This window comes from Ceratotherium simum, chromosome 18, assembly GCF_057802395.1.
Source record: "Ceratotherium simum simum isolate JZ-2026a chromosome 18, ASM5780239v1, whole genome shotgun sequence".
Classification (NCBI taxonomy): Eukaryota; Metazoa; Chordata; class Mammalia; order Perissodactyla; family Rhinocerotidae; genus Ceratotherium; species Ceratotherium simum.
Genome location: NC_141917.1, coordinates 5,436,001 through 5,450,792, shown reverse-complemented (window position 1 = coordinate 5,450,792; position 14,792 = coordinate 5,436,001). Strand labels below are relative to the sequence as shown.

General features: G+C 48.9%; 1 protein-coding gene across 1 annotated transcript in view; it reads right to left on the bottom strand.

Annotated features, from left to right (window-relative positions):
• Positions 1-13,112, bottom strand: part of UBE2QL1 (ubiquitin conjugating enzyme E2 QL1) — a 44,393-nt gene extending 31,281 nt beyond the window's left edge. The window contains exon 1 of the mRNA XM_014795032.2: positions 12,670-13,112. Coding sequence (XP_014650518.1) covers positions 12,670-13,023 — 354 coding nt within the window. The 5' untranslated portion in view covers positions 13,024-13,112. The remainder of the gene's footprint in view (positions 1-12,669) is intronic.
• Between the last annotated feature and the right edge of the window lie 1,680 nt (positions 13,113-14,792).

The window sequence follows — 14,792 nt, the reverse complement described above, 5'->3', positions numbered from 1 at the left end:
TCCAACAGGCCTGAAAGGGTTAAATGATGGTCACCTGCCCTTGTGCCATCTACTGGCTCCGTCAAGGGCAGCAAAGTCAAGTGCTGACCACCAGCTGCTGCAGAGCTGGCTGGGCTCATCCTTTCCAGCAAAGCTGGGAGGGCCCTGGGGCTTACCCGAATGGGAAAACCAGCCAGCCTCGGAGACTCTAAACGGTATGCGGTTGGGACCAAGGTGCAGATTGAGGGCTTTTAGGATAGGGCGACTGAAATGATCTCAGTCGAAAGATTCAATGACAGCTAAATAATTAGTTTACAAGAGGGAAAAAGAGACATAAATAAATGTTGAAAGACAGTCTGAGCAATGCTGGGTAGAACTGTTTCTATTTGCTGACTATGACGCTGAAAACATTACCAACCTAAAGTGGTAGTTATGGCAACACCACTCAGGCCCATAAACTGATTTAGGTATTGTTATAGACTCCATTTCCATGCAGAAGATAACATCCCTTCTCAGAATGATACGCACAGCAGGCTGAGAAACACAGGGGACAGGAGAATGTTTCATGTTTAATGATCTCAGAGGCTGAATTTCAGATTTCAATATTGCTAAACTATGGGAAAATCACTGAGAGTACAAGAAGAACAGCATAAAAATCCTGGAGGATCAGTGAACTGAATACCATTCCCTCTGCTTGTGAGAATGCTGATTCTACCCATTCAAGTCTGAAGAGTTGGAAAGAACCCTAGGAACATCTAGTCACTCTCCTATCAAGTGCAGGGAGCCCTACCCTAGATTCAGAGTCAATACTCAGGTCCCTAACTGACTGAGCAATTAAGAGAAGGTGAGCCAGGCGTGGGTGTTCCATTGTTGATTAGCCTCCAACTGTCATAATATCATATAATACCACAGAAGTTTCTGAGAAAATTCAATAATTCGTGCAGGTTCAATATTTCAACTAGATTTCTTTTGAATTCTACTAAAGAAAAGGCCTTTCCTAAAGGTATTAGGAAGGCAAAGGGTAACTGAAGACAGTGAAATTCTCTTTCAACTGGTACTGAGGCAACTTGTGTTCCTTCTGGGTGAGCTGTGATAACCGTTGGAGAACACAGTGTTTTATAACATTTTAAATTCGGCTTCTGAACCAGCTTTTCATCTTGAAACAAAATGGTAGCCAAAAAGTTTTCAAGCGGACGTTGTATACTGTAATGAGGAAAGAATCTCAACAATATTTAATGCCTACCAAGGACAGTGGGTGTGCATTTAGAGACAATAGAGGTAAATGTTTTAAATAATAATATTCTCCTAGATAATTTTGTTACTTAGCAGTAGCAAAGGAAATTAAGCTAATTTAGAGATATTACTAACAAATAGGATTCTTAAAAGAGTAAAGTTGTAAAGGTGAGGAAACAGCTATCAAATCTGTAGCTGTATCCAATTGTAGCATATCAAATCATGTATCAAATCACAGTCATTATCAGAAATCAACTCCTGATGATGCAAAATGACTTGATGATGGAATGCCAACAGAGGTAGTGACAAGAGTCCACAAGGAGAGGCAGTGGTTTTGAGGGGGTAAAAAGAAGCTTATCCTGTGATTTTTGTGAATATTTGTAAACTTATGGTTAAGTGTGAAATAATCTGAGCAAACTAGATGTCAATATTGCCATGAGATACTAATGGCTATGAAACCAGATCCCTCGTGTACCGGATGTTGAATGTATCCCTCATGTAACGGATGTTGAATGTAAGCCCCATTCTGGGTCTTTGATCATACTTTCTTTGTGTATTTATTTCAATAAACATTCTACTTTAAAAGAAGTAACATCTATTGATCACCCCCTGTATGCAAGGCATTTGCGAACATCATGTCCTTTGAGCACCACGGTTCACCTGTGAAGTGGGTTATGCTCCTCATCTTCAGGTGAGGCACTTGAGGCTTGTGGAGTAGTTACCTGCCCATCAGGGAAGCAGGCTCTGGAGGAGGGATGGTATTGGGGCCCTGCCCCTGCCTCCAGGCCCATGGCTTTATTCCAACCCCACTTAACAAGAGAATGACAGAACTGAGACAACTACTGGGCTCCTCAACCTGTTCCCAGTGGTTCTGGCCTTGAGCTGCACAATATGCTTTAAGATCTTTCCCAAGACCGCCATCGACACTTGGAGTTCTCAACCTGGGGCCCATGCCCCCCCAGGGTACATGAATTTAGATGGTAAAAGTGTCTATTTTCACTAACTCCCACCTGCAATTCAGCACTTTGTTTAAGTATGATTGAAAGTAACAAACCAGAGCAGTATTAGCAATGCCTTCACTTTGTCACCAATAGAAATCCTAGATTTTTAAAAATCACATTACTGTTGTTGTGGACCTCCTGAAATGTCCTCAGGGCTTGTTACTACATCCAGCTAGGGGAGCTGTTGGACCAGCCTCTAGATCGTGATATTAAATATGTTAATTAAGACGTGCTTTTTAATTTCATATTTTAGTTCATCACGTTTTTTAAAAATGTGATAACTGTTTTTAAGTATAATTACTTTCCTTTGAAATCCTGTGAATTTTATTTTGTGCATTTAAACACATTATTCTGAGGAGGGGTCCACAGGCGTCCCCAGATGCCAAGGGGCCATGCAGTCCTCCAGGTGGCCTTGTGGGGTCAGAACTGGCAGGGAGGGATTCTGGGGTCTCCTGTTCCTCTCTGACTGATTTGTGAGAATAGCCAGCAAGAGACTTCCATCTCTCCTATCTATGAAAAAGGCAGATGCCAGGATCTCCTTTTAAATAAAATTACAAAAAAAAAAAAAATCATCCTAATTCAATCCAGCAGAGTTCAAACTCACTTTTTATTAGATTAGTTTTATTTATGAATTATAATAATTTCCTTTAAGCTTTATGAATTTTACTGATTGATCCTACAGTTAGAGAAACTGTCTTTTATGAGCTTTCGAAGATCATGTTTCATAATATACATTATAAAAGTGATGAAAGGAAGAACAAGCAGGTCTATGTGTGGTGGGATCACAGCGGCCACCCAGAACCGCTCATCTGGTTAGTTTCAGGCATCTTCACATTGGATGAAGGTGCTTCCCGGAAGGACCCTAACCTGATATGATCTGCTTTCCCCAGGCCAAGCTGGAGAGGGACTCCAACCCTGGGGGAATGGTCTCCCACACTCGGCACAGGAAGCCTCAATGAGGGATAGTCCCCTTGCACAAAGTGAGATTAAGGAAATTATGATTAATTTAGCATTTTGATGACTTTTAAAAAGTTAAATTTTAAAGGCTTATAATATTCAACTAGTTACAATTAATTAAAGCTTGTAACAAATTCAATTCCAGGTTTCCTCCATAATATTTCTACTATTCCCTGGCTGGGAAACAGAGTGGAGTAGGATATGTCTTTAACAGTGAAAGACCTTGACAAAGATTAATCCTTGCAGCAATTAATATTTATTTTGTGCAATTACATACAATTCCTGACTAGTGTCTCCTGGGAAGCAAAACAGGAACCCAGCCTGACACTCAAAAATTGCCCTTAATTCATAAGTATTGGTAAGCAGAAATAATTGTTTTAATAATTATGTGCACAAAATAGCCAACTTTATAAAATAGTAATAGCTGCTGTTTATTATAACCATTATATAATAAATTCTGTAATTCCACATTCTGACTTTTGGGAATGTCTGATTTTCAAGATCCAAAAATGGAAAGCACCCCCTCAAACAATATTTTTCTGGAAATTTTTCCATCACTTCCTAAGTGAGCCGAACACATTTCAACTTTAAGTGTAATCTGATCTATTATAAGATAGTGTTTCCTTATCTCTCTCACCAAAGAACTCTTAATAAAAAAAATCTTGGGAATGCTTGCCAAATATTTTGATGGAGAATTAGTATTTATTTCACAGAAATTATTTTTAAAGTAGTAATTTGTTCAATCTAAGTGGTTTTACCAATGCAACAATTATGTTCCAAAGCATTTCTTTCTTGAGTTATTTTCAGAACCTTTAAAATGCCTTTCCCTTTTGTGTATAGAAGAAATAAGGCAGCAATAATTATCTTTCTCTTACTGTTTGAAAGAAGTAAAACATTCTTGCATTTCGCACAATAGATACAATGAACTTATGGTGAATTTGGACCAATAAAGTTGTCCAACTTTGCTGATAATTCAGTACCATGTGTTCCATTGATGGATACATTATTGCTCCTTTGGGGATCAATTCTGAGTGTTGTAGCAAAGCCAAGCACAATATCATTTCAAAGACATCCTAAGGTCCACAGTTACTCATGGGGAACAACCAAGCTGCACGCACTCCTTGGTTGGGGGGCTGCCACTTGCCAACTTGACAGCTCATTGGAACCAGGTGGCTCCGGCACTGGACTGCCTGGTGGCGACTCAGCTCTGCTCTTTATTAGCCACCTGCTTCAGTTTCTCCCTCTGTAAAATGGGAACAACAACAGCACTCATCTTATAGGCTGTTGCAAGGATTTAATCAAATGACTCACAGAAAACATTCTACAGAGAAGCTGGCCCATTGAAAGCTCCTGATACACATTCACAGTCTTACTGTATTGCAAAGAGGGGCAAAGCGAAGGGGACGGGGTGTCTGCTCAGATAAGCAAATCACGTGACAAACACATTTATTTGGGGGACACAATGTGCTGGGCATTGTGTGAGGGGAAGGGGAAATACAGTTGTAAATATGTAAATACAGTCTAACAGGATATGCATAGAAATGAATGTTTTCCAGAAAATTCAGAGGTGGTTCAGAGGAGGGAGCCATTGCTTTACTGCAGGAGTGGTTGAGGGGCCCTTTGCAGAGGAGTTTTTGCATCTCAACAGGGTTTTGAAGGATGGCCCAGGGCTTGCCTGGTGAATGGCAGGTGGGAGCCAGGTGACGAAGAGGGCCTTCCAGGTGGGGGTAGACCTGTGAGCTAAGGAAGGGTGGACAGATGGACCTCCGTGGGGGCCATGGCAGGGCGGGGGAGCACTATGGGTGGGCAGTGCTCGGCAGCTTGGGCTGTATTCTGTAACGGTCACAACCAAGGGTATGAGAAAGCCAGGTCTGTGTTTTAGAGGAATCAGGAAGATGGCAGCAGGGAGGATGGAAGGGGAGAGAGAGACTGGATGGCGGCATTGCAGGAGTGCAAGCAGGAAGTAACAAGCGTCTAATGAGGCAGGGACACAGGGTGGAGAGGAAAACTAGGCTTGAGAACACAAAAGGAGGAGTCACAGTTAATCATGCTTCCTGACCACTCCGAGACCTGCCGGGTGAGGAAGGCACAAGTCCAGGCCACCTCTCCAGGCTCCCGCAGCCACGCCCTGCCCTGGTCCAATCCTTTACCACCTGACTGGCCCCTAATCCGCTTCCTCCCCCAACTTCCTCAATCTGGGGTTCTTGATCCTCCCGCCCAGCTTGCTTCCCCCAGCCTCCCAGGGTAGCCGGCTGGGGAGAGATGACCAGGAGGCGGACTGGGGATGACACACAGCATGGGGAAAGTCACCCCAGGAACGCCAAGAGCAAAGCGGCCACAGCGTGCAAGTCATGGTAGACCCTCAGCAGATGAGTGCCGGAGGAATAAATGAAGGACTGAAGTGTTTGACAATGAGGAAAAAACAAACAATTAAACCTTTTCCTAGTTTGCTGACTTGCTGGTAGGAAAGTGCAGATGTTGCTGGAAATATTTCTGCCATTACAACAACTCCTTTGTGTGTTTTGGGAAATGCCTGATCTATTCATTTATTAGCAATGAAGCGATGTTCAGAAAAACAGGCTGGCTCTCAACGTCAGGGTCAAGTCTCACCCACCCTTAAGTAGGGGGCTTCCTCTAGGAACTCTACAGAGAAGTCCCGAAGACCCTGCTGACTCCAGGGCCCCACCTCTCCCAAGCCCCCACGGGCACACGCAGGCCACTGTCAGCTGTCAGGTCCATGTATATTCAACAAATGGGCATTTGCCCCAATATTAAGCAAGATATAATCTCGAAGCTGCCTGGCATGCCAAAGACAAATACAAGTGGGTTTTGCATTATCCTTACTAGGTAGTCTGTTCTGCGTGGCAGGCACCTTATTAGTATCTTATTCACCACTGTGTGCCTAGTCAGTGCCTGGTATACTGCAGGTACTCAACACCTGCTGTGTGAATGAGTTAATTATCCACCCTTCTGGGTGGCCGCTGAACCCAAGCCCTCACACATTGTCTAATCCAGGGGTGAGTGAACTGTCTTGAGCCCATTTCCTTTTTCAGAGTTCACACTCTATCTTGGTCTATGCATGCTGTCAGGGGATGAAGGATTTGGTTTCATCATAGCCTTCTCTACAAACATAGGGCTTCCAGGGGTCTCTGTTATGTTGACAGAAGACAGTGATTCCAATCAAGGTGGGCGGGGGAGAAGGACCGGGGGGCGATTACACCCACCACCACCTGAAGCTTGCTGCCGTACTCCTGGTGGGACGATGCAGCCCAGATGGGCGGACGTGGAAAAGATGAGCAATTACAGGTCCAAGGCGAGTTTTTCAACCCTGGCCATGCGTCCATTAGAATCATGTAGGAGCTTTTCCAACAAGCCTCTACTAGGACCAGACCCTAGACCCATGAAATCTGCATCTCCAAGGGTAGGACCCTGGCAGTGGAATAACTTAAATGCTCCCCAGGGCATTTGACTTACCAGTGGGGCTGAGAACCACTGGCAGAGAGGAAAGGAGCTACACCTGTCACCCACTCTCCTCCCCTTGACCTTATTAACACAGCAAAAAACTAGGATTCGGGAGATTTGAAATGTGGCTGAAAGAACCCACTATTAGTGGCTGCTTTTTAAAAAAATAAATGTGAAAGCCATTTCAGCTGGTTCCTTAGCTGACCCCAAAGTGGTCCTACAGAGGCTGCCTTCCTTCTAAACCTGGATTCACACGTGCCTGTTCCTGGGGATGAGGAAGGGCATGCTGGGTTCGGGGTCTCAGGCTTTAAAATGAACTTCAACTTCTTGTTCATGTCAACGCTTTCCATTATAAAAATCCCAAAAAACTATGCTATCCCTCAAAAAAAACCCCAAACCCACCATACCCCTTAATATAAATCAGAAAAACAAACAGAAATGCATTTACATCCTCTTATTGCAAGTTCCAATTCTCAAAAGTTGGCAACTCAGGGTAAAGTAAGTCGCTACTATTATTAACCGTCCCATCAGCCATGGGACGAGCGCACAGGCCAGGGAGCTGTGGGAGCCTGCCAAGTTGGCATGGGACTATTTTTAGGATGCAGAGTCCTGTCTGCGTCCTCCTGGTCGCCCTACTTGGTATCAGAACAAGCTATTTTTTCTCCAGTCAAACCCACGGACATCTCAAGCTGCAGAGTCACCCTGGGTGGGTAATTATCTCTGTCACCTACATCCGGCACAGGGCAAAACGACACAGTGACTCCTAAGAACCCCCACAAATCCACTCTCCTCAGGTGAGTCACACATGTCACCATCCCCTGGTTATCACAGTTTACAGTGTTGGTTCTCCCAGCTTCTGTCATCCCTCTATCCCCAGCTGCACTCAGGGTTGGCCATCCTGGGCCTCCTCAGTGTGGTCCTGTGTTCACACCAACTGGCTTTATTTACATTACTTTGCAAACCTGCGACAGACTCTAGAGAGATGAGGGGCTCAACTGGTTAAGAAATTCCTGTTTGGGCTGGTTATGAGCTGCCTCATGACCCTACACAATTCATCTGTTGGAGTCCTACAGCCAGTCCCTCAGAAGGTGACTATATTTGGAGACAGGGTCTTTACAGAGGTAACCAAGTTAAACTGAGGTCATTGGGGGGAGGTGCCCTATCCAATATGACCTGTGTCCATACAAGAAGAGGAGATTGGGAGACAGACACGCACAGAGCGAAGACCATGTGAAGACAGGGAGACAACTGCCGTCTACAGCCCAGGAGAGAGGCCTGGAACAGATTCTCCCCGACACCGTCGGAGGACCCAACCCTACCGTCACCTTGATCTCAGACTTCTGCCTCCAGAGCTGTGAGACAGCAAATGCCTGTTGTTTAAGCCCCCAAGTCTGTAGGTCCTTTGCAGCCCTAGCAAACTCATACGGGGCTTTTAATGTTGTGTCAATTATAACAGTTCAGAAGCCAATAAACTTTAGGAACCCATAGGGCTGTCACCTGCATCACTGTTTCTGATAAGACCTGGTGATTTCGCAGTCATCAGTAAAAGGCTGTTTCTAGGCCTCATCCTTTGGAAGAAGTTCTGAAGACGGGCTTTGTGTGTGTGTGTGTGTGTGCACGATTCTCAGGGACACCCATGGGGCAGAACCCTTTAAGCCCTAAAGTCGATCTCAGAGATGTACTTGATCATCAAACAAAGCTGATCCACAGAGCCCTTTACTTTTTCATCACATTCCAACAAGTGGCGACATCTCCCAGTTTCCTTTATTCCAGAATCCCAGAAACCAGCGTTGTCAGGCCAATATAACATAGCTTACCAATTTTTAATTCAAACACTAAGATCTGAGGATGTTTTAGTCCTGTGTTTCTCAATCTTCTGCTGACAGCTGGCTGTGTATCTGATCTCTGCGGACACAAACGATTCTCATGCAGGCCACACTTAACAGACGACTGCCTGGACACAGCCAGGTGCTCAGATAGCCCTGGGCTTGACTTTGCCACTCCTGACGGCTGCGGGCTGGTTTTCAGAGCCATGCCGCTCAGTGCTAGATTCGAACATGAAGTTGTGTTAATTTACCTGACTGCGTGGAGCTGCAGGTTCCTCACGTGGACAGTGGCTATCGACATAGAACCAAGTGAGCTGAAACAGCCTAAGTGCTCAGCTTGCCCAGAGCTCGGCACAGAGCAAACAGTCAATGGGTGCTGCTGCTGCTGCCATGGTTACTAGCATCGTCTTCGTGCTGGCTGGGTCATGTGGTTGGCTGTGAGGGGACAGAGGAGGAGTGAGGAACTGTCCTTCAAGTGCCATCTGGTTCCCTGCCCCTGACCATGTCTAACTAATTAAAAAGAGGACAGACAGGAGGTAAACTGATGTGGAAACAGAACCCGGAGCTAGTGCACCCTTGAGTGGCTTGTTGGGATCCTTCTGCTCACACAACTGCAAGAAGAGGGTGTGTGTCCAGTCATCCAATTGTCCCAGGCTCCAACCCCGGAGTAGGAGCCACCAATCTCCGAGGCTCTTCCCGGGCAGGGCCCTCCAGTGTCGGTGCTAGTCTGTCCAGGCTTACAGAGTTTATACTCTGAAATCTCTGCAAACGGACTTCTGCACCTCGGGCCACCTGCTGGGTGCAAGGACTGTGTTGACACTCTTGTTGACTTTAGTTTCAAGACCTATGTCTTTCAGCTTTTGACTGTCAAAAATCCTGTACAGGAGCTAAGGATTGTCTTCTTTTGGTTCAGTAGATGATAAGGGACATAAATAATGGTCTCAACTTTTAACATTTTCAGCAGTTCATTTTAAAAGCACAGTAATTTTCATCCAATTGTAGAGAACCAAAAGAGTTACCTAAAATGTCTCCATTTAGTCAAAAGAGGGCTTAGTAATAGATAATAGACCAACAGGCAAGGCACGTATGTTGCTACCTCTACATAGAATATATCATACAAGAAACCGATGTTAATTTAATTTAAAGCAACCACAATCCATAAAGCAACACATAAGATTTTGATAATATGAGCCAACAGTCAGATAAAGCCCTCACGAAATGACTGAATTTATCATATCAAGCCATAAACCCAAACTTTTAATTTTGTACACAAAACTTTTAAGCAGATCTTTTCTTAATATTACCAGTGAAACCCTTAAAAGTATTTTACGATTCCTCTAAAAGTATAGAAACAAAATCAACTTAGTATATCCCCAGTTCAGAAAGTTAAGCTGAGCAGTTATGAAAGGGGAAAACGAGCCTTTTCTTACTTTGTCACTTAAGGAAAACGAATCCTAAAGAAGTGCCAGCAGATGAAGGAATGTAACTAGATGGAATGATTCTTTTAAAGTAATTATTGATTTGGTAGCAGTCTCCGTTCTCTTTGAATACCTAATCAGATATTTTGATTGCTTTCCCAAAGCCTCTGACCTTTAACTATGGAAATAATTTGGTAAGTACAGTATGTGCAATGAACAGTCTGTAGGTAGGGAATTCACAAAAGATGGAAGGCCACAGTCAGGCCCAGTTGCCTGAAACACTATTGGAATCCTGTCGTGCACGGAATCCTGAAACACTGATGACTATTCATGTCCCCTATTGTTACATGGCATTTTGAATAGTTCACATGTATCCTACATTACTCTCTTTTGGTTGCTGAAGTCAGCATGGAAAAGGCAAAGAAACTGAATTGATATTTTTAAAAGTTGCCAAGTTCTCACCTTCATTTCAGATATTTTTCATACTAGAATTTAGTATAGGTAATATAACACAAGATGCTCAGTGGAGGGCGCTGGGTTCAATTAAGATTTTGAAATTAATAAATAAAAATGTTGATAATCACTGTCAACAGTGAAGTCTCTAACTTGCCAAGCGTATGCAAGACACTCAATTTTGACTACAAAGAAAAGGAATACATACACGAGGACCTGCCTATTTTAACGAAGTACATGGGCACCAATAGAAATATTATTCATAGCATTAATGCCAACATGGAAAATATCTAATTTACTGAGACATATCTCTTAAAAAAAAACTTCCTTACTTCTCACTTGAAATCTTTACTTTGCTGCATCTTTAGAAATGCAGGGCTGTGGCCCAGGCGACCTCTAGGATCTCTTCCAAACCTAAAATGTTACAATTCTGTGATGCCATAAGGCAAAAAGACATTCTTCTTCCCTGATCCCCAAAATCATCTTCACTGTGAAGAATGAAAGAAAGTCAGAGACTGTTCCAGAGAGTTCTGATTAGCAATGATTTAAGAAACAAATACAAAGGCATTTCTGCATAATATTCTTCCATATCATTTGTATAAATTCTGTTTGAAAAATAAACTAAGACCCCCTCCCACCTCTGTGGCTTGTATCAAATCATAGGCACCTGACATCAGAGCCAGGATGGAACCGTAGGATTCATAATGGACCCTGATGTTACAGCGTTAAACCTCACCCAGTGAAAGATGTCTTTCCAGAGCTGTTACAGCCTTCCTATCCCAATTCAAGACAGAAGTAGAACAGAAACCCCAGAAGAGAGAGATGAGCAGGACAGTCACAGGGCTAGCCTTGGTCACAGCAGACCTCGGTCAGGAATTAAGTGCCCTTCTCCACTGGAGTTAAAATGCTATCTGCTTGGAATCCCAGGGGTTCCACCTCTAGAGAAGCCGGCAGAACAAGCATGATTTGATTAGTGTGAAAGATGCTGCAGTGAAAGGGACAGAGGCAGGTGAGAGAGACTGATGGTTTCTGATATGCCTGGCACAGGAAGATCAAATCGAGGTCACTTAGTGTCTTCTAAACAAAACAATGATTCTTTGTAAATCTAAGAGGCCCATATAAAAATATGCTTATTAAGTAAGGCTTAATATTGATTCTGGAAAACATCGACCAACTTGAACGTGATCAAGAGCACATGATGTGGGAAGATAAAACCATTATGCCCTTGTCTGCAGTCAGGTGGGAACATATTTCAGATGATTCATTCATTTTCTGCTCTCAAGTTCTCTGGGATTTCTTTTAGGTAAAGCCGCCACCTGGTACAATAGGTAAGAAGACTCAGGTGTCAAGCTCACCCCTTATTTCAGTATTTTGTTAAAAATCTTTAGCCCTGATAAAGGATTCAACCCCTGGGTGCATGAGGAAACCAAAGGAAGAAACAGGTCTGAGAGAGACCAAGATCTTGAACATCTACCCCAGAGGTCAGGTCCTGGAAGGGGGCAGGTACCAGGCATTTCCTTGACAGAGTCTGGCCTTATCACTTAAGGAACCACTCAAACCACACCTCTGCCTCTCCAGTGAAATTTCTCAAGAGCAAAATTTTCACCTTTGCACTAGATGCTGTTTAAAAAGAGAGCAGAGCAGGGCAGCAGACTCACCCGCAGGCTGCTGGCCCTCTGCAGAGCACCCCACCGGCAGAGCACCCACCTGAGACATCTGGGGAGGAAACCTTTGTGTGTGTGTGTGTGGGGGGGAGTGATAAACTAGGCTGGACATTTAGATCCCGAGGTACAGGTAAAGTTCCACTTTCACAGAGATTATGGGGACAGTACTGGGGAGAAGCAGACTAGGGGGAGAGGGAGAGGAGAGTCAGGGAGACTGAGGGGTGGAGAGGGAGGGGGAGAGAGGGGAGATGGTGGAGGGCGAAGGAGGGGTGGATAGAAGAATGGAGAAGGGGATAAAAGACAGAAGGTAGAGGGGACGGGAGGGCGAGAGGGGTGACAGAGGAGGGGGTGCGGGGGGAAGGAATAGAGGGGAAGGGAGAGGAGGATATGGGGGACCGCAGGAGAGAGTGAGCAAGCGAGAGACCAGTGGAGACGGCCCAGGTGGTGGTGGTGGTGGGGAGGGGACCGGAGAGACGGGATGGAAAGTATGAGAGGAAGAAAACGCTTAGGGAAAAGAAGCAGAGGCTCTGGGAACCTCTCCCCGCTGGAGGCAGGTTTAGAAAGCGCCCCGAGCGCGCACGACCAGCCCGGCCGGGAGCGAGACGGATGGATCCAGCCGCCAGCCCGACGCGGGTGGGACCCCGGGCCGCGCGCCCCCAGGCTCCTCTCCGCTTACCTGGCCCTTGACCAGGCTGGCGGCGAACTGGCGCATGACGGCCTCCACGGTGTAGGCGCTGGACCAGCCGCGCGGCGTGAGCAGCTCCATGCAGATGGCGCCGCCGTCCAGCACGTAGCCGTTCTCCAGGCGCGGGCTGAGCACCCGCATGAAGGGCGGCGAGAAGGGAAAGTTGTCGGGGAAGGTGAGGTTGAGCAGGATGAACTCGGTGTTGGTCTCCTTCATGTCCTGCCACAGCACCGAGTCCTTGTCCACCTGGTGCAGCTTCACGTTCCAGTCGAAGAGGCTCTCGTCCACCAGCTCCACGGAGATGAAGCGGTCGCTGAGGCGCGCGATGTCCTGCAGCTCCTTCATGAGCCGCCGGCTGCGCACCTGCGTGCAGTGCTGCTGGCGCGCCGCGGGCACCAGGCTGCCGCCCGCCGCCGCCGCCGCCGCCGCCGCCCCCGCCGGGCCCGGCCCCGCCCTGGCGCCCGCCGCCCGCTCCCGGGGCCCCGGCGCCCGCCGCCCCCGCCGCCCCCGCCGCCGGCTGCGGCGGCTTGTCGCGCGGGGCCAGCTCCGGCGCGCGCTTGCCCTTGCCCTTGCCGGGCCCGGGGCTCGCGTCGCCCGCGCCCCCGGGGGGGTGCTGCTGCTGGGGCTTGTGGCCGCCGCTCTTGGCGCCGCCCTTGCCGCGCAGCGACGCGCTCTGCTGGCCGCCGCCGCCGCGGTGGTTGTGGTGGTGCTTGGGGTCCTCGGTGTCCCGGTTGTGCAGGCGGATGAGCCCGATTTTGCGGAGCAGAGTGGCCATTTTAGGCTCGGCGCCGGCAGGGCGCTCCCCTCGGCTCCTGCCCCCGGAGCCCGAGAGCCGGGGCGCGAGGGGCGCGGGGCGGCGACGAGGGGCGACCACTCAGCGGGGCGCGGCGCAGGCCACCCCAGGCGCCGGCGGCCGTGGCGCAGCGGAGCGGGCAGCACGCGCGCTCGCCGGCCGCTGTGTCGCCGCTGTCATATGACGGGGCCCGCTCTGGCTCGGGCTCCAACCGCCCGGGGAGGGAAGGCGGGGAGGGGACGCGGCGCGGCTGGCCGTCCCCGGTCTGGTCCCTGGGCGCAGCCCCCGGAGCCCGGTGTCCACGGTCCTTTGTGCGCGGCCGCAGTCGAGCTGGCCTCGAGTCCGAGTGCCGCGCCGGGGCGCGCAGAGCTGCCCGCAGCGCTCCGGAGGCAGCGAGGTGGCCGCAGGCTCGCGCCGTGCGCTCCCGGCGGGCGGTGCTGCGCTGGCGGCTACCGCGGGGCCCCGGCCGCTGCCGCTCGCGTCGCCGCCGCCGCTGCGGCTGCTGACATTGCAGAGGCGGCTGCTCGGTCTGAGCCGAGCGTGGCGCGGAGGGGGCGGCCCTGCCGGCCGGGGATGGGGTTGGGGGGGGGAGGGGGGCGGAGCCGCGGGCTTGCCTGCGCCGTGCCGCCCCCGCCGCCCGCCCGCCGCCCGGCTCCCGCGGCGACACGCGCACGGCCGCTGGGGGGAGACAACAGCGCGCGCCGGGCCGGCCGGGCGTGGGGCTGCGGGGTGGCCGCGCGGGCCCGACCAGCCCGCAGAAGCCGGGTCGAGGGTGGGGACTAGCGGAAGAAGGGGCGTGAGCGGACGTGCACAAATGGGGTCTCAGAGGCTCCGGTCCTTCTGCCCGCGACCTGGGCTCGCTGCATCCCGGGGACCAAGCCTCCGACCTCACTTAACCTTGTTAGAACAATCCGGAGGGGAAGGGGTGCGGGGGAAGCGTGGAAAGCAACCGGTTTATTGATTCCCTCGGACCAGATGGAGCCCAATGTCCCACACAGCAGTCCTGGGCCGGCGGGGAGTGGGGGGGATAGGGTGGCCAGGGACTAGGGGACCAGCGCCGAGATCGCTTTCAAAAAGACCGATCAAAGAATCAGGGCCGGAGAGGAGGATGCGGGCAGCGTGCCCGCTGCCAACTCCCTAAAGAATAGCTCCCTCGCATCACGACTTTAAATGGTGAACGCCACACGAATTCACCCCCTCTATCCCGGCAGGGCTACTCTGCTGTCTGCCACGCCAGAGGGTCCCTGCATTTCGAAAAAGGGTCCCCGGAGGAGAGGACCGCCGAGCACTGGCTTTCGAGTCGTTTCCAAAAGGCTGCAGG